The sequence below is a fragment of the Bombus vancouverensis genome, chromosome 3, assembly GCF_051014615.1.
Source record: "Bombus vancouverensis nearcticus chromosome 3, iyBomVanc1_principal, whole genome shotgun sequence".
NCBI classification, from domain to species: Eukaryota; Metazoa; Arthropoda; class Insecta; order Hymenoptera; family Apidae; genus Bombus; species Bombus vancouverensis.
In genome coordinates, this window is record NC_134913.1 from 18,307,754 (window position 1) to 18,333,446 (window position 25,693).

The 25,693-nt window shown below is 42.0% G+C and overlaps 1 protein-coding gene across 1 annotated transcript in view; it reads left to right on the top strand.

Moving 5' to 3' along the window:
• The window catches only part of mthl1 (adhesion G-protein coupled receptor methuselah-like 1), a 153,658-nt gene extending 128,278 nt beyond the window's left edge, over positions 1 to 25,380 (top strand). The window contains exons 6-7 of the mRNA XM_033328306.2: positions 11,980 to 12,118; positions 20,549 to 25,380. Coding sequence (XP_033184197.1) covers positions 11,980 to 12,118; positions 20,549 to 20,882 — 473 coding nt within the window. The 3' untranslated portion in view covers positions 20,883 to 25,380. The remainder of the gene's footprint in view (positions 1 to 11,979; positions 12,119 to 20,548) is intronic.
• The last annotated feature ends 313 nt before the right edge of the window (positions 25,381 to 25,693 follow it).

Below are 25,693 nucleotides of genomic sequence, written 5' to 3' on the forward strand. Positions count from 1 at the left end.
TAGTCTTTCCTAGTGTATAACTATAGAAATACGTGTTTTATCTTTTCACGAACCTTACAACAGACGTTTAAGCTTAAGAAATTGTTCAACGATAACAAAACGTGAGCACAGGAAATCCAACGACGCAGTCACGGACAGAAGACCAAAGAAATTCCTGTTCCGTGAGACAACGTTCGCGTAAAATTGGAAGGAAAACAGGATGCGGCAAAGCTAACGAACAAAGAACGTTAAACGTCGTAGAACGAGTTGGTAGCTGGAAATAAAACGAATCGAATGGGTGTAATGCGATTAATAAGCGCGATCGATCTCGTGGACGATTAAACGAATCAACGTGGATCGTTTAGCTGGTAATAACAGCGCGAATAATGAGCGAGGAAAAAAATCCTTTGTGTGTTCGCCGCGTCGACAGAGCGGAAGAGGAGGTGGTAGCTCGATGGGAAATCCTATTCGGAAAGATTGATAACGACCCACATTCGCGATGAACGCGTTAATAACCGAAAACCGATCGGATGCGCTTCGACGATACGAGAAAGCCTCGCGAATGATGGAATTAAAAAAGGATATCGAGGCTCGTGCGAATTATCGGATTTGCTCAGCCGATCGGTTGCTCATCGCGTGTCGAGAGCACGCCTCGTTACGCTTTTTAACTGGAATCAAGAGGTCGATCGACAGTAATCTACACGGTTTGAGCAAGAAACGCGAGCAATCTTTAGATCGATATCGGCTAATTAAAGCAAATCGTCGTTACGCTTAAATCGTTACTTGGTAAATCCAATCTCTAAGAACCGAAATCTTTCAGTTGTCAAGATTTCATCGACTTTTTCAAATAAGAACAGTAAAAAAGAAAGGAAACCGCTCGAAGGAACGTTGATATAAGGATTAATTTTATCTCAATTTTAGAGAACCAATTCGAATAAAGACAAATAGCAGTTAAAATCTCTGTAGCTTTAGACATTTTTTTTTTTTTTTTTTTTGGATCACAAAAATTCGAGTTAACAAGTCTCAGTTGCACGTAGTTTGTAGGAGCGTGAAACGAGTGGAGCTGCGAATTCGAAGAACGAATCGATCGAAAGGGGATACGCGATTAGAACACACCAACTACGAGGGTGACTTGGCAGAAGAAAATTAACGAATGCTAAAGAGCCGTGGCAAGTGTTTTGCTGTAAGCCCCTGGTCCGATCCCCCCGCGATCCTACTTTATTTATCACGCACTCCCGCTTTATTGGCCCCGAGCAATGAATCGGGAGTATCGGGGTTGAAAGGAATTTCCTTATTGTCTTTTTCGAGGGACGCAAGCTCGATCTGTCTTGAGGAAGGAAGAGTTCGGTCTTGAGAATCTATGATTGCTTTAGGAATGCCAATGAATCCTTCGATCCCGGGGGCTAATGGCTCTTCTTGCTAATGCGAAAAGTGTCGTCTAATTTATTTACTTCTTAAGCTAAGATTTGCGGGGTTTAGTCATTAATACACCGTGGATGTTTATTACACGTATCTGAGTAAAGAAATGGAATCTATGCGATGATTTGTTTCACTCTGGATATTTTGAATATTTTTGCATATTAGATGCAATGTATATTCGTCATAGCATTTAATCCAACAGTTTCATATGGCTACAAGCATTTCATATTACAGAGATAAAATATAGAAAAATAAGGGTTGTATAGAGATACTTTTCGCAGCCACCGTATATGCCGTAAATTTTGTTCACATTTAAATATCCCATAGATACATAAATATTCGTAGCCGAGTGACGGAGCGTGTTGGATCTTCAAAACGTGTGTTATCTTCACGGTTGTATGTACCATTTCGGTTACTTTTAAATCTTTTAAACTCCATTCTCACAGTTGCTCGCCTGACTCATCAATTCCTAGACTCGGACAGAATTTCGATAAAAATCGTATTTCTAATCGAGTTGATGTCGAAAGCCGCTGGAAAGTTGAACGAGCGAGGCAGCCAGTAAAATGTATAAAAAGAAGCAAAATATCCTAACGCGTGTAAATGAAACTGCTCCAAGTACCGGGAGTCAAAGGGTTACACAAATTCGTTTTTATTTGCGCTTGGAAAATTCGCGGAGCCATCGGTTTTTCAGGACGGGTCGACGTGGAAATTTGTTGGCAGCGGATTCGCGGGATCGTTGCTCGCCGACACGCTGATACAAGCTCGCGCAATCACTTTCGATTATCTGAAAAACCGTCGGTGATTAAAATGACGCCAACGATAAATCTCTGACTCTCTGTTGGAGGAAGAAAAAAAGTTGATTCTGGAAGCTTTGAATGCAAATCGGGGGCGAAGAGTCACGGTGCTCATGCGGTATCCTCGACTAATTATATTTGACAACGATTTGTGCTTGCGAGTTTCGCGCGTTTTTCAAATTCCTCCGGCGTTGATTTACGCGCGGTCGATTCCCGTCGCCTGGCGCATACATCGTAATTGATAAAGCGAGGAAAGCTTGTTGTTACGCCGAAACGGTCGACCGTAAATCCCGTCCCCGATGATCCGGAAAAACAGCAACGATTACAATGACGCCCCGCAATAAATCCTTGTCGGCGCCTCTAAGAGGAGCGATAGCATTATCCAGCCATTCCGATGAGAGTTATCTTGTTCGACTGGAATTTTTGACGTTAATTCTGATCAAGATAGCGGCTTGCCGTCTTCGCGACTATTTTCGTCTTCGATAATTTTCGAGCTAATTATAGGGTCGCCATTACCGGCTAATTTTGAGCGCTGTAGAGATATAGTGATTTATGAAAGTATCCGGACATTTATCGTCGAACATTTTTCACGAATATATTTCGAATATTTAACGGGCGAAACAATTTTTCCTCTGTGACATGATTTTATTAACAAAGTTTGGAAGAGAATCGAAAATGTCTGTGCTATGTATTAAAATGTACGTTGTCACGGTATATCCAATCTCATTTTTCATATTCACATTTTTATCAAACATATTTCTTTGTTAACTTCGAAGCTTGTTCACGATTTTTTTTTCTTCTTTTTTATTCGACGATTCCACGATAAGAATTTTTTACCGGGCGGACACAACAATAACGATAATCGTTAAGCGTATTAAACTGTTGGTACCCCGAACACTCGACACGCGCTGAATATTCATTAACGATTTGTTTCTCGTTACGCCGCTGATCTATCATAATCCCGATTTGCATAGCGTGAAAAATCTGTTTGTCGTGTTCCCGCACGCGATCAGCCGAAAAACCAGCCCCTATTAAAAGGATAAATCAACGACAGAGCGAAAGGGAGAGGAAGAGGGAGGAGGTAGGAAGGGACAAAGAGAGAGAGAGAGAGAGAGAGGGAGAAGGAGCAAAAGAGACTGTACGAGAGGGTGGAGTGAGAGCGTGAGATGATAGAAGGTGACACACGGCGCATGCAATTGATCTCGCGAAGCGTTTTCGACGCCGAACTAATCGGGTTTGACCGCCGCGCTTCTGTAAAGTATCGAACGCGGCACGCGTCGACATAATTCACTTATGTTTGTTATGGGTTGCCATGGAGTGAGATATAACCTAGCCGAAACAGCTATTGTTGGCGACCCGCCAAAACCCAGCAAATATAGACGCCCGTTTGCTCTCTGTACCCCCTAAGATTCGTAACTCGTTCATTACTCTCCGCGATTGTTCCTTTTGTTTTCCAACCGGGCTTCCCTCTTTCCCCTCTTCCTTCTCCATTTGCTACCAGCTTTGCGACCTCGTCCGCTGCCTTCTGTTTACGGACCGCTGGCAAAAATAAACTTGGCTACCTGCTTACCGGTAATTTAATTGGATTATCAAAGTTGTTAATAGAAACGTGTCTCTGGTTCTGGCTTTAGCCGTATAATTGAAAAGATATTTTTTTCAAGGACACTTTAGAAGTTGCAAATTTTACGTTATACACGAGCAATTCGATTAACTTCTCGTTTTATGGTTTCTTTCGTATGCAGTTGAATAAAATCAAGCCAACGATATACGAAATACTAATATGGGAAGTTTATTCACAAAACTAAGCTGTCTTTTGCTATAAATATTCGGATAAAATACATCTCCGTTTCATTAGAGCGCCATATTAATATGTACGTTTGTATTCAGTAATTGTCGGTCCGAATAATCGAAACCGATGTCGAAATTCAAAAACTACGCTCTGTTGCGAGTAGAATCTACTTTTCGTCGAAACTACGATCCATATGAGTAACGCGATTCGATGCTACGAGACAAGAAACTCCAGAATGCAGCCACCTCCTTCCCAAAAGGCACGGATACATAAACTTGGTTTCTCTAGAGCCAACAAATCCCATTTACTCAACTCGCCTCTGTCCACTCCATGCCGCCACGTCTTCAAAATGACTTGGGCCCAGAACCGACCAAAGTTTGAACAAAAACGCGCGGATTTCTCCTCCGCAGCAAACAAAATCCATTTAGAGTTGCGAGCAAAGACGATAACGGATATTCCTTTCCATCCTTAACGTCCAAGCCATGTAATCGCGATAGAAAAAGTTTCGCGAAGAGACCGGATCTCCCTCGATAGAAGAAGCGAGGAGAACACCCTGGGAAAAGTTGTTGAATTTTGGCCAGGGTCCGCCTGCACGGACGCTGAATTTTGAGTTGAACCGATGAGCCAGTGAACCGAGATGAAAAAGGCAAAAAGGAAAAGCGAGACGACGAAGAGAGGCCGCGAAGGAGCGGCGTAACGCGTCCGATCCGACCGCGTTCGTTTAATATTCCGGCGCGCATCCGCGCGGAGTGCCGGTCCAGACGCAAGCTGCCTCGGTTATCCGGTCGAAACTCGGCGTTCCAAAAGTTTCGTGACAGCCTCTCGTTGAGTTTCGCTACGAACCTTCCCGTCCGGTCTGCTCGCGAAATTTCGCGGCGCGCCACTTGCAACCGGATCGGGCCTGATCGATGCGACCATACCAACGACTTCGTTAACTTGTACGAGATTGGGTTACATGGAGGAATAATGGGGTTGTCGGGAGGAGAGAGAAGAATTGGCAGGAGAAGCTGCTAGGGTTGAAAGAGATTGAGGAAGTAGAAGGGTGGATCTTTGGTATCGTCCCTATTATGTAGCTCTTGGATATCTTATTGTTAGCGAGACTACATGCAAGAACAAATTGTTGGAATCGGGTTGAAGAACAGACGCCGATTATACGCGGTGATTTTCTTGCTAGGGACCTTGGAAGAAGAAGTCGCTGGTCGGATATTGTTGTAATAATCGCTTGCGTAATGAATGTGCGATTCGTAATCCGTCTTGAAGTTGATCAGCCTGACTTCTCGGTGAAATTTTTTCGAGTCAACGTGTACCTTGTTCCGACAATTATCGAGTTATTCATGAAAGACGAGTAAGATATTTTTAAACGATGCCAGTAACAATAGGTACTTGCCGTTGGTTGCATGGAGGAATAAAAACTTGCGGAATTGCTTCGACGATGGTTACTACAGTATATGGCTGTTGGAAACAAACCACGAAAATATTGGAAAACAACAACGTATTGTACGTGTACAATATTCCGGCCGCACTATGCGAAAGTTACTGAGAAATTACGCACGCGGGGGATGAAAAGTGTCGTTCCAGGCTAGAACTTGGGTGCGGCGAATAAATTTGTAAGGGTGTATTAACCGCGCCGGAGGAAGATGAAATTAACGTTGTAACAAGATTCTACGAACTCGAGAAGTAACTTACCATCGCTTAAATTAATATCATTGCCATTCATAACACGATATTCTTATAGAGAATAAAGTACGAAAGATCCAGCCGCGTATATTTTTCATAGTATCGTACAAACTGAATCATGTACCCTAAAATTCCTAATAAAGGATCTAAATCTCTTCCTTGCTGAATTTTCAATATATTACATCGTTGATTTAACTAGAATTAGAAGATTTCCCATGGACGACTTAGCGAATCTTTTCTTCAAAAATCGTTTATCTTTCCCAATAACCATTTTCTTTAAACAACCTGTGCAGGCTTCTGGACTATTTAATTTCGTACCTGCGTCTCGTGATCCTTGTGAAATATATCCTCGTAATTTCTACATGGCATATTTTCAGATTTATTTCACAGTTGTCGATAATAAATATAATCGTGATAGTCGAGTCTCGTAACAATTAATGAAATTTCATATTATTTCGTATACCGTACATAATACATTCATAAGAAGCGTTCACAAATGTTCGAACACGTCCGTGTGGGCCTTCCGTCCAATTTTCAATCTCCTTAAAATTCCTATGCAACAGAGGAAGGCGCGATTCAGCGTGAAATAGCGATCGATCCAAGAGCAGGTTTATTTATACTCGCGTGTCGTTGACAGTCACGAAATCCTCGGGATGGTCTTTCACTCCACGCCATGTCGACTGGATTAACGTTTGGCAACTGGGTCAGCTGCAGCCTCGATATCAACCGGCTCTCCATCTTTTTCGCTCGCTCCGTGGCGTATGCATCGCCATCCATGAAAGTTGCGGCATAAGGATTTTATTTATGAGTTTGTTTGCGGACGAGCGCGACCCTCTCGCCGATAAGTGGCTATGGGGCCCTCGCTGGGAGCGTGCTTCTGGCAGATTGCGCTCGTGGTTATGGGGATGCACGGAGGGAGAGACAGAGAGACAGAGAGAAAGAGAGAGAGAGAGAGGGAAAGAGCGGAGAGACCGCTTAGCGCAGAGGGAATTGGCCCGATAACGGGTCCGAGGCTTGTATGGTTCTTTATTTACCATAAAATTCGACCGGTGCTCGCCAAGCGGAATGGATTTCGCGACCGCGGCTAAAATTTTATTACCGTCGGCATGACAAACCGCCCAATTACTAACTACCGATACGTTAATAGAGCCATTTTTTTCTGGTATAAAAAAAGAGGAGAAAAAAGAGCAACCGCGATCCGCATACGAACTAACAAAAAAAAAAAAAGAAGAAAAAAGCTGTATTCTTTATTCGATCAGCGACGCACTGTCCATCGACTGACCGCAACGGACGGCGGCGGAAAGGGGATGAAACACGGGGACATTTTTGTTCGCGTTCGTCCGCACGAGCTCGATAAAAGCGCAACGATCTCGGAATGAAAGAGCGTTTAGCGCTCGAATCGGTCGCCGTACCGTACCGAAAACGCGGTTGATGATCGGGAAAATCGAGCTACGCCAGTGTTTCGTCGGAACCGCAAGTTTTTCTGTTTCATCCGTGTAACGTGACGCATCGCAACGTTTTCCGCACTTTTATCCAACCAACGTGAAACGGACCAAGAAAAAAAGAAAAGGGGAAAGAAAGAAGGACGAAACCTTCCACCCTAGTGGTTATGGCAACTTGCACGATTTCGATAAGGGCTGCAATTACTTATCGACCCGGTAATTGTCCGGCTAGATTACAACTATCAAGGAAAAAGGCCCCTGTTCCTCGACCCTCGCCGCGAGGGTACACGCGCATGAAAATATTGCGCAAGATGAACGGAGAGGAAAAAGTGAGAGAGAGAAAAGCCGAACGCAACGTGTACGTGTACCGACGTATCAATTTACTCGGAAACTAGTTATCCGCGCTTCCCTGTGCGCGTATACTTACCAGATTGGCTGGTAGGAGGAACGTAGAGCATGGTATTCACGAAAACCAGCCCCGAGACCAGACGCATTACATTCGAACGAACGTATTCATATTCATAGGTGTTCCCGCGAATTCCCGGGATTTCGCGATCTTACCAACGGATCCAGACACGCACCCTCTCTCCCGTCTCCCTGTGAACGCCGAGCCGTTTCGATAAGTACCGGCTCACGTGATTTACCGTAATTTCGGCACGCGGAGGATCGTGTCTCGCGTGTTCGCGCGCCAATACCTTACTTTACTTTTATTACCGATCCACCGGCTTCCCTTCCGGCTGCTTTCCCTCTGTTGTGTTTCACAAAAAATTAGAATAGCTTGTCGGCCGATTAAATCGTTGCTTGCGAGAAAATTGAGGAACAGAGCCCGCTTTCGTGACCTTTCGGCAATTGTTAGGGCTGAAATTGCACGGCTTTTAGAGACGATTTCGGATAGTTAAGAAGCGAGGCAAGTACCTGCAATTTTTGATATTTCCTTTTACAAGGAAACTCGGTAGAGAAAGGAATAATCGCGAATCTTCTTGTTGAGAGCGTAGTATATAGGATGGGCTTGGGTGGATTAAATTTTTGTCGATAAAATGAAAATGCTACAATGAAAGCAGATACGGCTAAGTTCCTCCTGACATACCACGCTATAGTTTCACTTTAGAGTTTATTAAGGAGAAACAAAGAAACTCGAATTAAAAGATATTGTTAGACAAACAGAAATGAGATTACTAAAAGAGAAAATATAACGCGGACGAACGTGTTTGTTATTGGAAAGAAACACAAGTGAAAATCAAGAATAATCAAATTGTTCTGGAAAACAGTTTGAACGAAGGAATGACAACTGGGTGCAGAACGGTAATCCAGTTGGAATCTCGTTGGTTTTCGTACGATAAAGTCGATTTTCGAGATCGGTTCGAATAACGAGCGAACAGCGTAACGAAGCAATAGAAATTGCAGAGAATAATGACACACGAGCCATGGCGGAAGCGTAACCACGAGAAATATCCGAAAACCCGGGCTGCTCGTAATCGGATCTTGAAAAGGGAAACAAATGGATCCAATTAACGACATCCAAACGTGGAATATTGAAAATATCGGACGAAGTAATTAAAATACACATGGTCCGCCGGGTCCTTTTAACAAATTGATTCCGACGTTACCATGCATATACGTAGACCGGCTCGCGAATGTATTTGAACATTTACTGTAAAATCTTTCTGTAGATGTATCGTATGTGCTATACAAAATATTTTGAAATTTCATTAGCATTGTAATGGAACACAATTACCATGGTTAAGTGGGAAAAATTTGTAGTATATCCAAAAATGTATGTAGAGAATAGTAAAAAATTAATTACAAACGTACTCTACCCAGAGATAAAAAAATATTTGAGCGAACGAATCAATTTGTACCAATGTGTATCAATAATCTGTGATGCGCGTATCTATTTAGTGAAACCATCTTCATCTTCTAATTATATTAGGTTGTCCGATAAGTTTCTTTCGTTTCATAAGATGATAATAGATGAACAACAATTCCTGTTTTATATTATTTTATTGAATTAGACACGATCCATTTCGTTCTATTTCTATTATTATGTTCGTGCATAATTCAATGAACTAATATAAAACAAAAGACATTGTGCGTCTATTATTTCCTTATACAACGCAAGAAACTTTTCGGACAACCTAATACATATGTTTAAGACGACGATCTGTATCAAATATAATATTTTCGTGAAACGTATGTTCACAGTAATCGTCTTGTTACTTTTATGTGCATTTCCAAACTTGTTCTAAATTTTCCAAAAATTTTGCATTATCTATGTTGTATGTATTCTACAATAAATGTTCGAATAATTTTACGAAACACTATATACATACAATGAACATATGTATGCGTCAAAATTGAATCTTTTGACAACAACGTATCATCGTTGAAGATAATCGTAGTGTAACGATGTCGTGAAAATAAATGAAGGAAGGTTACGTCGTTCTCGTGTAGGCGCGCGGAATTAAGTATGACGACGCGCTCATTTCTTTTGAGCATCTTTTCCAACGCTTTAAGACGATAGGAAAACAAACTGTTGCTGTCAGCAAGGCCCGACTCTGCGATTTGTACCGGCCTCTATGAATTATCGATCTATTTGCAGCACCCACTGATATTTTTACCGCATCTTATTTTCATCCCCCTGTCCTTGCACGTACTCCCCCAGAAACGATTTTTCTTCCTATCATTCGGACCGTTAAATTAACCACAAGCACAACATTGAAAACATTGGCGAACATTCGATACGTATTTCCCACTAATTCTCCATTCTTTGTTCTAAACATCTTGTCTGCCGAAGATTTATATTACCGACACAAAAATCTGGAAACACTTCTTCGATCATTTCTTTGTTATTAAATTAACGCTACAACTATTAATAATAATATTCTTTATTTTGATACAATCGTTGGCAACAGGATATTCTAGGATAGCAAAATTCCAAAGCGATCTTTCTCATTTATACGGATTCTGTAGAATTTTATACATTCCGTAGATTTCCATGGATTCTGTGAATTTTTCTAGCGATTCGAAATTTTTCACCATACCACTGTATGTACCTATGTATCGGGAAATTCTATAATACGAGAAATTTGATCGAAAAATTGTTCAACGTAGACGTGGAAAAAATGAAGGAGACGAAATCTGCGTACGGCGCGTTTGTCTCCTTTTAATTCGTCTCATTTAGAAACGCAGATAAAGCTGTCAGGTCGGCGCAAAAATAGAACTTACGTAACAAAGACGGTGGAAATTGGTCGATTCGTGACCAGCGATTCCGCGAATAGAGAGGCGAGAATCAGAAGGAGGTCGGAATTCGTGAAATCGCGGGCATCGTCAGTCGTCGCCGGATTTATTTGTCTGTCATCGATTATCGAATGGTATTGGACGTGTTGTTATTCCTATGCTGCCACGTTATTCAGGAACTCGTCCTCTAATTCCTTTACTATTCGCGTACGAAGGATCTTCGATGAAATTTCCTCTTTCTGTGTTCTCGCCTACCAACTTCCTCTTCTCCTATTTCTTTTTATTTTCGAAGAAATCCGTCCTTGGACTCCTGCCTCGAATTAGCTACATGTTTCTAGTTAATTTTACACGCTAATAACATCTGGTGGATATCTTTCGCGCAAACATATACAATTTTTCAATGTTGATCGATTTCGAACAGTATTCGCGTTGTAGTTGAAATACCGTGCTAGATTCGAGTTAATAAATACTTCTCGACCAACTAATCAAAAGAAACATAGAACGAGAACACATCGCTCGTTATTTAAAGATACAAGAAAAGAAATAAGAGTGATTTATGAACAACTATAAGTGCTGAAAAAAATCTTGTCGCCATTTGCGACAGGTTTCAAGTTCGCTGAACGATACATTGGATGCAAGATATCCGCTAGATCTTAAGTCTATCAGTTTGAAACGCGTTTCACGTCCGTTGATAAGCCGTTCGAAATGTAACGAGCAGATCACGACAAGCCAGCCATATAATCATTCACCCGATGCGACATTTCGCGTAATAAGTTTAATCGCTAATGCTAGCTGGCGGTCAGTATTCCACGACTTCCGGTTAACGAGTAACTAAAGCGCTCGTTTCTTACGATCCTCCGCGTTCGATGAATCGAAACGCGTACACAGACCACGTTCCAATCGGACGTCGTAAAGATAAACCGATTCGCCATTCAAGCGATCCGAACGTTTATTATTGAACACGCAGGCGGACTCGAAGCGAACATCCAGATATTTAGAACGTTTCCAGGTCCGACTTCTTCTTCGACACTCCAGCTGCTTGCATTAACAATGACGCGGTGAATGGTAGATGGAAACATCTATTGTTCTTTTCGTATGACTATCGTCATTTCCGAAGAATAATATTTTTATCTATTTTCCACATTTTCGCTGAGGTATATTTTTTCCTATTTGAAGAATAATTGAGCGATAAATCGTAGTACGATAATTTAATTATATACAATTTAAAATATTCTTCCAGTTTTTAAATATCCTTGTAAATAGAGTGGGACATCGTCATTTCCGAAGAATAATATTTTTATCTATTTTCCACATTTTCGCTGAGGTATAATAATATTTTGTCCTATTTGAAGAGTAATCGAGCGATAAATCGTAGTACGATAATTTAATTATATACAATTTAAAATATTCTTCCAGTTTTTAAATATCCTTGCAAATAGAGTGGGACATTATTTTGAATTGTTTGAAGGGACATTACTCTGAAAAATACCGCAGAGGAAAAAATATTCGACGATATCTGAATTAATATTCGATCGGAGATGTGGTTTCTTCGTGCTTATTTAACAATGCACGTGGTATATATATTTTCTTAATATTTCAGAAAATTTCCTTAAATACTGAACACTAAAAATTTATTCCACAGGTGACATGGAAATCTTGGCGTACTTCTTCGGTCCCATTGGCTTCCTACTCGCAGTGAACCTGTTATTCTTCGCAGCGACTGCTCGCGAGCTAACTTGTGGTCTATGGAAGGGCGAATTCGTGAAGAGCACCACAGAACGGTAAGCGAATTCATTCAGTTCGACCGAACGACTTGGAAAATCGAGGAGCACGGCTCACCGCGTCTGACTGTCCCCCCGAATCTGCCAGCTCTAAATTAAGTTCCGATCTGGTTTACGCGTTACTTCCCGGATACTCGCCAGTCTTGCACACGTCGGATATGACTGTTCAAACCGTATATCCCTGAAAGAAAAAGAAATATTTACCTTAAAAAGTTCCCGAGCGAATCGACGAGTCGAATCCGTAAACGTATTCTGTGCTTCGCGAACGGCCACGCGGTCTTCGTTTCGCGTAAATATTTGACCAATTTCTTCCAGGAACGTGTGCCATTGGTACCGCTCGACGATCTTTTCGCAGAACGATCGAGAAGAAGAAAAATCGACGATCCACGCGTACAAATCGAACTTTCGTCACGTTGCGTGCAACATTTTACTTTCGTTAGTTCCGTGGGTACACGCAAGACGCGGTTTACGCTACGTCCGGGTTATTTTCAGAATCTTGCAAGCGTTACACCGTAGCTACGTTTACGGAAGATGTAGATCTAGCGCTAAGCCTAAAACGCTAAAAGTTTGCCAGTTACTTTAGATCGGAGATAGAGAGAAACCTCTTTCTGACCTGAGTATTATCTACAGTTCGATCTTGCCCACGCTATCGCCGCACTTTACACCCATACCATCTGGTAACCGAGTTCTCAGATAAACGGAAATTACCAGGAAACGTTTGGAGGCGCGCGTCCTTGCTAATCACCGCGAGATGCAACCGCGTCTCATTTCCTCGGGAAGTTAAGAGGGAAACGATTACGCGTCTCGGTGGTAAACTTTGAAGGAGTTCAAGTCGGCGATACAGCCGAGTTAAAGAAGTCCTGGTTTGTTTGTTCGAGAGTGAGACGAGCGATACACAACGATTAAGAGGAACAGGCGGCGCGCAAACGCGTAACGATCTTCCTGCTCTTGTTTTATCGCTGCCGGCGAACGATGCTTTATTTCGGCGCGAAGGAAAACGCTCGAGGCCGATGATAAATATCAAGGATAACCGGTTTGTTGCATTCGGTTCACACGGAATCCATAGATAATCGAGATCAGCGAACGCTCAACCTCGGGATGTTTGCTTAAATTAAGATACTCTTCGAATCTTGTCGCTCCCTGCCCCGCTCCCCGTCCCTTCGTCCTTTTCTTTCGTGGTTTAACGAGCAATTATCTCGAGACGAAGGAACGGAGAAAGTGAATCGCGTCTCCTTTTGAAATCTGGCGAGGCCGTTTCGCCTGGGAAGTGGGGATTTACGAGCGCTTCCGTGTCGATCGGAATTCCAAGGAAATAAACGAGGGTGATTCGTAGCTGCTTCAGTGGGAAACAACGAGTCTTCTTCGATGAAATCGTATTTATCAATAAGAAAAGGGAGATTGGAATAAATAGAGAATCTGAGCCCTCTTACACGATTCGACTAATATTATTTCTGAGATTTTACAAGTCACGTGACGCGAACGCTATATAATAAACTGTTTGGCAGAATGGTTAACGAAACAAACGAAGACCCACGCAGGTGAATTTTACATATTACAAAATCAGTTGGCTTATCGTCTTATATTTCTTTCTCTGAATTTTCTAGTTGTAAAAAGACACGAGTACGCTGATATTGTTAGTTGAATTATCGTGCAAGAAGGGCTTGGTCTACCAAACTTTACGAGAAGTAATCCCTCGCGTTGCAATATTAACCTACTCTGATACATATAAGTTTCCTGGATCGAAGGTGGAATCGTATGATAGAGGGATTGACCATTGTTTTCTATCCTTTGTATCCTTCAAGCAACGCCAAAGACATATAAGGAATATTCAAATTAGCTGGTAACCGGCTGACGAATGAAAAAAATAGCGAGCTCTTGGAAAATTACGAATAGCGAAAAAATGGACGGAGAAAACGAGAAAACGAACATGAAAGAATCTCTATTCACCATTATGACCAGCGTGTGTTCCGGTCCCTCTGTATCGGCGGAAAGAGAACGGGCGAAAGTGAGGGAAGAGGAGGCTCGGCCGAAAGAGAATCGCAAATTGAGATCGTCAATATCAATTTCGACGGGACGAGGGAGCAAAGGTGGTTCGAAGGGACGGCGTGCGAATGGAAAATAACGATTCGATGCCTGATATCTGTCGGCGCGGCCGTGATAAAATAAATTCTCCTTTGAGCCCCGGTTGCTCTGTAAAAAAGCTACCGGCTGCCAGGCATAAATATCCGAAAAAAATGCGATTCGTCAAACGACGCTCGTCGCCCGATGCCAAGGATCGATGGGGAAACGTGATATTTTCACATCCGGTTGGACGTATCCCTCAAAGAATTTACTGTTTATCCGACCCATTCGTCTTCGGGGAGCATTCTTCGAGTTTTCCAAAGTCTCGATAGTTCCTACAGCTTTGTCTTTGTTATTGTGCCGTGAAAATGATGATCGAAATAGACGTTGCGTCGTTGAGTCGATCGACTTCGCTACAGACCGATCCTCAAGTGGAAATTCCTCTTATAATTCCGCTAATATACGTTTGATATCTCAATATGCTTTTAAATCAAAGTAATCAGATGAAAACTAACACTGTGTCACGTGCAAAATATTGTATTCGTTGATCTTTCAATCGAAGAACAAACAAGAGAGTTGAAGCTGAAATTAGAAACTCGAATGGAAAGCATAACGCGTGTTACAAGCGTAAGTTGATTAAAATAGCGTGGAAAGTAAAGACGAAGGTTGTTTTTCGGTGGAAGAGATGACTAAACCGGTGGTTTATGCCGCTAAAGGTGATTGATTTTGTTTAAAGGATTTTTCGAAACAATACGGTTGTCGAGGGATCTCGATTTCAATGAAATCTCGTTGAAAAGTTGATTCATGGTGCGTTAATTCGCAATATTTTTCATGCAACTTTCAGCGAGCTGTTATTTTGACGGATCGCTCGGATGCTTATTCGATTTATCGCAAATATTTGCAATTCTTCAAGGTGCCACGAAGAAATGAAACGTAAAAATACGTAGGTTGGATGAAAGAATACTCGTTAAACGAGTTGATGTTGTTCGAACGAGTCACGAATGTACAGGATGCAATAGAAGACGAGAACGAACAAGATCACTTTTAGAAAAAGAAAATAAATACGTAAAAATAGAAACTCTTCTGATCTCTGTCAAGGTTGATGCACGGGTCTACGTTAACTAAACTTCTTTTACTTCACTCCCTACAGTACGCTTCGAAAATATTTGATCGGATATCGATAATGAAAATAAGAAACTCGTATAAAAATGACGTTTTACGAGACATCTTTGAATAGCAAGTTCCAATAAAAATGTCCGATTTTGGAATGCGCATAAAAACCATTAAAAAAGCTATGTTTCGCTTGCTATAACGTAAAATATTCGAATAATTTGCGTTTAATCGAATAAAACGAAGAATTTAAACGCTTAATAAACAAGCGAAGATAGCAGCAAATAATTTATAAATAAATAATTTATCGTTTCGAAAATATCTCGTTATAATACATTATCGTTCAGCGCTTGAGAAAATAAAAGATCACAGAAATTAAAAAAATCACAGAAAATCGATGTTCAGACGAAATCATTCATTCACGTAGCGACCAATGAATGACGCGCCGGTCGTGAGCTCTCTGCTCGCGATTTAAAAGTTCAGCGTCGCTGCCAAAATAAACGCGTCGCAAATAAAACCTCGTCGGTGTATCATAGCGTTCAAAGGAGACAGAAGAAGAAGAAAAGGACTTACTTTTGAATTATGTTCCGAGCAGAAACGACATGGTTGCCGGTCGAAACGTAAACGTGATAAAACACGCGCTGTAACCGTCAGCTGGATGATGCGGGTAGATGCAGTCCTTACGATTGCATCGTTCTCGTTTCTTCTCCATTTTCAACCTCCCACTGTTCCGACATCGTCTCTTTTCTGCTGGAAAATCTTCGTGGATCGTAAAGTGGATACCTGTGTATTCGCCAGCTTTTAGAGATTCCGGATAGATCTCGCGGAAGCAATGGAAAATATGCTGGTCGACGAGCTTTAGCCGTGTTCGCGACTAATGTAAATTCTTACAAACGTAATAGATAAATTTATTTTATAGCCAGTATTTCGTTTGATGTTCCTTTTTTCACCCTTCGTATTGTCGTTTCTCTTCTTCCGTTCGACCCTGATGAGTCATTTCCGAGAAAATCACATCTCTTTGTCACAAACGTCGCTCTATCTTTTCCGTTAAAAGTTCTTCGAAGACACAGAGAGTTCGAAATAAATCTTGATCGCACCAAGATCGTGTTTGATCTATCGAGACAGACTGCAATAAACGGAAACTCGAACGACTCTACTCCGGCCAGTGGTGTTTCCTATGCAGCTGCAAAGTTTCTCATAAATTGCAATCGTAATACCTAACACTTTGAACATTTCTTCCTTTCTTTTTTTCATTATTTCACGCTGATTATATAAAGAACATCCATATAATAATAACGTCCAGACGAAATGGTCCTCATTAAACATGTTCCGCGTTACGAGTGTAACGAGCGATCGAAGCATGCATCGGTGTGTCGTTTCCAGATCTTTTTTTCTTCCTCTTTCTTTCTCCCTTCTTCTTTTTCTATCTTTTTCTTCTTTTTTTTTTTTTATTAGATGCCGTCGATATTTTCAGTCTCAGACAGACGCTAACAATCCATATTCACCCCTCTGTCTCGTTACGTCAATTAACACGTAGCTGGATCCGCGATCCTACTTTCTTTCCAAACGCGGCGAGTGGCATTAATTTGAAGCGTCGAACAAAAATACGAATGGCTGTCTGCTTCAAATGACTCTACTTCGCCCTTCCTCCGCCTCGATTCGATGGAAACCCACCCTTCTCAATTTCGTGCTCGATCTTTCAAACTGTTCATCGACTCGTTTCTCCACAAATTTTCTAGCAACGACGTAGAACGGAGGATGCAATCCTCGAGTGAGATGGCGTTGGTAGAAGTAGACCGAAATGCGGCCTTCTACGTTAAAATATACCCCGAACTTACACCAAACCGTAGAATACGATACGTGGTATTAAAAATATTTCTGCTTGTATTTCTGTGCCTAAAATCAAGTGTGGTGAATATGCTGAAAATATACTAAAATTATTCTGGACGGTAATTTTTACAATGTACCTCTTAATATTTTTATCGAAAAGTGTGACGAATATACTAAAAATACACTAAAATTATTCTGAACGGTAATTTTTACAATGTACCTCTTAATATTTTTATCGGCAAGTGTGACGAATATACTGAAAATACACTAAAATTATTCTGGACGGTAATTTTTACAATATACCTCTTAATATTTTTATCGGCAAGTGTGACGAATATACTGAAAATACACTAAAATTATTCTGAACGGTAATTTTTACAATGTACCTCTTAATATTTTTATCGGCATACTTTTATCTTCTAACGAAGTGTTTTTCTTTTTTACCAGGCTCTACGTTTCATTTTCACAGTATCTAATAATCGAAACGTACCAAGTGCGCGTTATTCTGTAAAATTACTCAATGCATCAGTCGTCATGATGCTGCACATATAGCAAGTAGTAGATCAAAACAAAAGATGATAAAACATCAAAGATAGTCTGTTTGACTTGATCACGATCCAAGTGCAGTAAACGAACACTATTGATAAACAGAAATGGTGAAATCTTAAAAGAGGAATAAGGGGTATATAAAATTTGACCATTATCCGTAGCTGTCCTTGCTTCTTGCTCGTCGTTTGGCATACAAAGCCGATTCGACGGGGCTTTGATCGGTCAAGTACGTTCTTAAAAATCTTCTCTTTCATGTTCTCCTCGCCTTTCAAGCGTTCATCGTGTACCGTGGTTCTTGGGTGCAGCTGTTCCCGCACAGGTGATCGACCGTTTGTTTGCATTCCGCTGTTCGATGGGCCTTCATGCTTATCACGCGCCTCCACGTTTCCCACCACGGTGAAAGGTTCATCCTGCACGCGCGAGTTCACCTTCTGCATTCGTGGACGCGTGTCTAATTTGCTTTCTTCGCATATCATTACGGCTGTAGAGATTTTTCATGCGCCGATCGTTCCGCGAATTCGTTGTTTGGATTGAAACCATCGGCCCGCGGTGCACGCCGATGAATTTTTCAGTAGTCTCCGCACGATAAAATTTTCATCCGAATAATAATCGACGAACCGGTACTACCCGTACATACTCGTATAACGGTGGATCGATAATAAAAGCCTTGCATCATTGATGACGAAATCCCGACGATATTTCCATCAGTCTGCGTTCGTACCCATGTCACGTCTTGTTGACTATTGTTCCAATTTGAAAGACAAATAATTCTACACGTGGCAACATCAGATTTGTTGCTCGACTTGTTAGACGTCTGTGCTATCCAAGACGTGGAGATTCATTGGATCGTAGACTCGAAAAAATCGGATACACGAAGAATTAAAAATTAAGACAAAGGCTTCGGAAATTCTTGGCTACAGCACGCTATTGGGCAATTAAGGATCTGTATAAAAAATTTGAAATATCAAAAAAACAAGGACGCGTTAGAAATTGTCTACTATAATTTATTGTGGAAAATTAAATAATAATTATAAGCTTTAGATTTGTTACCATACTTGTCAGATATCTGGTATGTTTTTATATTGAGATGGAATATAGTAAAAAGAGCGACTTTAAAAGAGCTCTGTATAGAGTAGACCATCGGTTACAAATAGTTAATTGATTTCAAATAAGATGTAGTAAAATCTAATCGACAGCCGGTGCATTAAGATTATGTTTCTGCCTTTGATGGTTTTATTTCCACTGAGCATTAAACCGTAATTATCATAATACATATGCGTAACATGGTCGCGTGGCATCTCGTAATAGCTGGATGCAAGAATCTTCTATTTTCGAGGCGCCGCCTAATTGTTACGAGCGGGGAATATGCAAACATCTCGCGGCTTGCAACCGGTGGTGGTTCAAAAATAACGCGGCGATCAACGAAAGAGCGGAGAGGTAAGCAAAGCGGAAAAGCGGCGAGTAGAGTTGGCGTTCTCGCGTGGAAACGGCTGAGTCGACCTGATTCGAACTTACTTGCATGGGCCAGTTTCGCACATGGCAACCTGCTAAATGTGGCATCGGGAGGGATCGATTATAAAAGTCGAATCTGCGAGGCGAATTTCGTATCAAAATTTTTAAGTTTTCGTTGGATTATAGACTCGACAAAATCGGATACGCCAAGAATTACTAACTAAAATAAAGGCTTCGGAAATTCTTGGCTACAGCACGCTATAGAAATTTGTGCAATTAAGGATCTGTATAAAATATTTGAAATATCAAAAAAAAAGAACGCGTTAGAAATTGTCTACTGCAACAAAAAATACAGATTTTATCGACGTTCAATTATACGTCGTAAGTTGGAAAACATTGCGACAGCGATAATAAAGATTGGGCAACCACGAAAGTACTAAAATGGGGAATGGCAGGAGGGAAAGAGGACTCCGTGGCCTTTATAACGCTATAATTTCGCGACACAACACCGTAACGGGCTGCGAATACTCAGCCGGAACGAATTAATAATGCTTTGACTTCGACCACAATGCGATGCATACATTACTCGTGGCGGCGCAACGTGTCACGCTGAACAAACGGATACGTTTGCGGCCTGATTTATGTTCATCGTAATTGAACGTAGCGCTAATTGAATCGGGTCGCTTTTTGTCGCCGGAAATTCGTCGCGGTACCTGTGGCGTCGCGGCTGAACGATATCCCCGTAACACGAATAAAACAGCATCTTTACGAAACATGAAAAATAACGTTCCTATATGCTGCGCGTATAACGAGAAAGATAAATGTGCAGAGAATTTTCTTAAACCAACGTGTATCTCCATAGATCTCTGAATCACTGCCTTGTCATTCCTCGTTCTTTGAATTCAAGGCACAATAACCGCCATAAATCAAGCAGGCCAGACCCAAAAAATTCCTTTCACGCGCAACTGATAATAAATGCTTAAGATTCTCCGAGCAATGTGTCAACTACGCGAACCCGTATTCCCTCGGATGATCGCTTTAACCAATTCAATTATCCAAACCATCGACGAGTCTCCCTAAATTCTAATCGACCTTGTGGATTCTTTTTCTCTTAACCCCAGTGTGGGCAAGTGTCGGGTAGACATTTCTATATTTCTTTTAACAACTTAATTGATTTCTAGCGATGGTAACATAAAATCGCTTCAGAGCCGAAGAAAGTGCAAACGTTTGAAATATCGAAGCTTGGAATTTGTTTCGTGAAATTCTGTTCATGAAGATACGAGTTTGTAAAAAAATCCGACATCTAATAGGCAATCTCGACCGGAGTCCCCTATAGAGTTTCTAATGCGACTTCTTCGAGCACTCGATCATCTTCAAACTAAATACTCATTTCCTAGCTCTGACGAGGATCTAATGTTTCTGTTTCAGAGCCGCACTGGGCCGTGTGTGCATGAAGCTGGTGGTCGTGATGGGCGTCACCTGGGTAGCCGACGTGGTCTCGTGGGCAGTCGGTGGTCCTCAATACATCTGGTACTTCACCGACTTGATAAACGCGTTCCAGGGCGTGCTGATCTTCGCGGTAGTTGGCTGCCAGCCCCAGGTCCGCGCCGCCTTGAAAAGGATCTGCAACAGGAATCCGAGGACCAACGCTGGAAGGCAGGGAAACGGACTGAGCACCACCAGTCACGGAATGCCCAGCATGGGCGACAGCGTCATTCAGAATCCGAGCACGAAGACCGCTCCGCTGGAAACCATCTGCTAAGCGACTTCTCTGACCTGCCGCTTCCGACAGTCGAGCTTCTCTGACGGCGTGCTTGCTCTGTTTAGTCCGTTGGAACCGTCGCTGTCGGTCAGTTTAGAGTTACTCGACTCTCAAGCAGAGAGATCGAGACAGGATTCAGTGGACGGGAAGTCGAAAGCGTGTGTTGGAAAGAGGCAGATTCACGAATCTCGTGAAACACGTAAAACAGACGCGGAAGTCCACGAAGCGGAAGAACACTGTATACGAAGCGACCAGCGTGAAAAGCATCGCATTGATGGATCACTACCAAGAAGCAGCATTCTCTTTTCTCTGTTCATAGTTCGTGCGATTCTTAATACGAACGCCGTTGATACTTAATAATACGATCGTCTTCGAAGAAGACAGAGAAAAGCTTCTATATCTACTATCCGTTCCCGATTCGCGTTGCAGGGTCGACGACCTCGAGGCCGTGAACTTGAAATAACCGGACTTCCCCGTTCCGGATGACTTTGTGACTCGACGAGTGCCGTTTCACGAGCATTGCCCGTATACAAGTAGGCCCGTCCAAGTAGGACTCGACTCGCGTCAAAAATCCTCGTCTACTGAGAAAAGAGGTCGTCGACCTTGGGAGAAGTACAGTCGCCAAGAACGCGTTTGCTCGCCGCTCGTGTCCCTGCGGACTAAACGCGGGGAAAGCGGTAGAACGCGCGAGCTGTCACTTTGAATGGTTGATTGTCTCGACAGGGAACACAATGGAGAACAGAGAAAACAACGCGAAGCGACAAATATTCATAGAGACACCCGTCCTGGTTCGAGTCCCCTCTCGAGAGAAAAGCGCGTTCCCAACGACTCTCGGTCCAGCTTTCACTCGCGTCGAATTTCCTGTTATCGTTGCAATTTGTAATTCGCGCCACTCTCTGCATTCATCCGTCTTTTCATCTCTCTAACGATGATTCGAAGCGAGAGTTGCGTTGTTCGTTGTCACCGATCGCTCAGAGATTCGTCGTCGAATCAACCAGGCCGTCGTTAACGCGCGTAGGAGCAACCAGTCACTGTCCATCGATTATACTCTGAGCGAAGTTAACGAGATGATGTGTGGCCGATACGAGACACGCTATTTCGGTATTAACAAACGGCGCCGGACGAGGTCGATTACGAGGGAATTTTTCGCGCGACAGTAAATACGATCATCGATATTAATACATGGTCGCTCGTTTTGCTCGTTTTTAAACGTCTGACGTTCTGCTATTCGCGATCACGCGTCGATTCTACAAATAAATGACACATCGGGACCACGAAAATTTCCCAATAAACGAACGACGTGTGTGACGTGTTCGATCGATGAAATCGCAACGACCTTGACCTGTGTTCGCGAGCACGCGTCAGGTGAATCCGGAACTTTCTTCGCGGCACGTCCTTCGTTATTCATCGAGCGTGCTTAAGGCCACGAGCGATCCCTCTTCAATTTCCTTCGGCATAAATTTGCATCAACCGACTACAATCGTGGCTACCATTAACGCGTTGCATTAGGAGTCTTGTAGCGTAGTCTCGTCGACGTCAGTCGAGCATCATTTTCTTGAAATACATTCAACGTCTCCTTATTCCACTTCTTTCATACGACTGCCGGATCATCGATGACTTACATTTATCGATCCACGGCGTTAATGGCGTTCTTTCGATCATGCTATCTCGACAATGGACCGCGAAAAACACAGAGGGGCTCGAAGAAAAGCAACAACACTGCCAAAATCAATTTCAATGACAAAACTCGAAGCAATTTTTCGCCTCATGTTGCAGTAATTTTGATGAGATTTTACAATATCGCTAGTTTGATCGTAAACACAACGAAGCATCGTTCGCACATCTCCGTTAGGATAAACCATATTCTTTTTGATACTTTTAATACCGTGAAAATGATTTTACACAGGTGATGCGATAGGGACAATGTAAGTCGATCTAAAAAGCAATCAGTTCAATTGAAGTTGAATCGAACGAGGAGAGTGTTTTTTTTTTATACAGGTGAGTCACGCTTTCACGAAGTCATACGTAGGTAGGTCAGGGCATAATGGACGACAACTCGTGACAATACACACTAGGAATTCAATGCCTTCTGAAATGCCTTCCAAACGTGGTGTTCAACGTGCCGAATTGTATACAATGGGAAACCAGACGGAGACCAGATGAAGTCTCCCGTCTCTTTCGGTTCTCGCATCGCGTGCGACCGTGCGAGATTACCATTTCTCCAAGCGATTTCCGGCGTAACTTCCGATGACATTCCACGACAGATTCATTCACCTTGCAGCGATGAATTAATCACAATTACGCGTCAGTGTGCGATAAAATCACGACAAGCGATGAATATTGATATTCTTGATTTTTTATCAGTTCGCAAAACTATTTCTTTACGGTAGAGTCTTTTTCTCTTCTTTTTTTTGTCATCAGTTCAATTCCAAATCAAGTGCTGAGTCGTTGCGAATGTCATGGGAAATCGCTGAATGCGATAACACGCACCGCATAAAAACCGTCTCACGTCTGCGTAGAATTAGTACCTCGCACTCGAGTTTGCTATTCTTTAGACCACACGTTCGCGCGAGTAACTCTGAACGCGCGAGCGGGAGTAAAGTAATCATTGTCATTGTTTCTTCAGGTGCATCCAAGAGACTGAGCCATGTACCCCTCCGCTCATGTTAATCGGAAACTATCTGAATTCTCTGCGAAGATACTCCACTACTGTTTTCTAAACAGATCTTCCTCCCTGAAATGGTACCAAAGCTTACGCGTAGACTCAATTTCTCAACAACGTTTAAATCGAAAGCTTCTCCTTTTAGAAAAACCTTATGAGAGTTTATATGATCTTCGTAGAGTGACAGATCGTTTCTAAAATCATATTAGTTCCTTTTCTTCTTGTATGAATGAGAGTGGAGCGCAAAGTCGTCAAAGTTTCGTCGATAAATATTACGTGTTCGAAAACGGAAATTCTTGATCTTTCGTTTCTCGTAAATAATGAAACTCGTAATTGTTCGATTCCTTGTCGACATTGTTGTCCATGCGGCGTGCGTGTCGTGCCTGCGTGTACGTAATTGCGTGACAATGCGAGCGTGTGAATGGTACTGTGTAATTAGCGTATTAACGAACAGTAACTTCGTTATAAATCCCTTGCTATGTATAATCGCGGCCGAACAATGCGTAACGAGCCGGCGACAGTCGTAGCAGCTTTTCCGTTTCGTCCGCTCGTAATTCATCGCGATGTGGACTAAACCATCGCGTTTATTTTGCATCTGGCTCGATGACGCGAGTTCAAGGATCAATTAATCTCGCTGGTGATCGAGTCTGCGACAAATCGACGATCGTCAAGCTCGTACGCATCGATCGTTCCCCGTCATTGCATCTCCTTGTAGATAAACATTTTCTCGTCATTATGTTACTTGTAATTATACGGTAAGCGCATATAAGTTATTCGTGTCCGTCGTACGCGACCAGCTACAAGATTTAAGAATAATACAAGCCACTTTGAGAAATTGTTGCTGGTCGTAAGGATGGATCTCGATGTACATTAATTCAACATTCAGTGTAGTCGACGATAATTCGTTAGGTAGTTAGGGTAATCGATGAGCAAAGAGGAGCAGCGTAGCCTTAAAACTAATTTATTCGGAGTAGTCGTTGTTGACGTATGAACAATAAGAGAAACGTAACATTTAGTATACACGTACATACACGTAAACGTATAAACATACACGAAAACTTGCCAGTATAGAGAATTAGAATTAAGAAGGGAACACGTGAATCACAGCGAGAGCACGATGGAGATCGTGGCAAGAGAAAAAGAAAAAGAATGGCTCTGGCGATCGTTCCGGGGGGAAAATACCCGCGATCGGCCAACGCGTTTAAACGGTTATTGAGGACCGCGTGCCTTCGCGTAATTTACGTGCGTGCATTCGCAGCGCGGAAAATCCAATGTTGAATTTAACATGGAGAACGTTCCCAACCGCGGTGAAACGCGCTTGGTATGACAACCGTGGTCATTGGGATAGATTAGAAAGTCATTGATTTGGAATTTTATAGAAAATGCATTGTCCAAAATTGAACAATTAACACTAATTTAAAGTTATTGATAATCGATTCGACATTGGATTCTTCGCGAGGTAGGAAATTTCGTAAATTTGGCCAAAATAGTTCTTCACTTTTTGTATATTTTTTACCGTGATAGATGAAGAATGAAACGAAGGATTGTTGTGCGGAAACTGTTATATCGAGAAGAAGAAGGTTGATTCTTCGGAGACACGGAGGCTATTATAGGGAGACAATAGTATTAACTCGTCGTGCGATTTAGAGGACGAGTTTGTGGCGAGCTCGTATTGGCTCGATTAACCATGTAGAGAGAGAACAGCCGGATTACCATGGTAGAGAAATTTATAATTACAACGACCCTGTACTACGGCCGATCGTACACCATTCCTGTACAATGTATCGTAACAGTATTTACTATTGCACTAATGGTAATAAAGAATAACTGTTAGTACATGTTTTGTTGCTGTTTGAAACATCGATTTATTGTCCAGTAGATTTATTTTCTAATCCTTATATATCCTCAAATTATTCTACTTTCTTAATTTGTTTTAGCTCCTTGTAGACAAATATAGGGACATCGTGAAATTTCTACGACATATAGATGTCAAAGTAGCCCTCATCTTCTCGATCTTAAAAAGCAATAAATTTCATTTAGTTCGTTATAAAATTTGAAGTAATGCGAGGGTACGTCGCGCGTGCCTTCAGCGAATAAATTGATTACGCGAGTAATCTCGTAACGACGTTTACCCTGGGTATGCTTCATC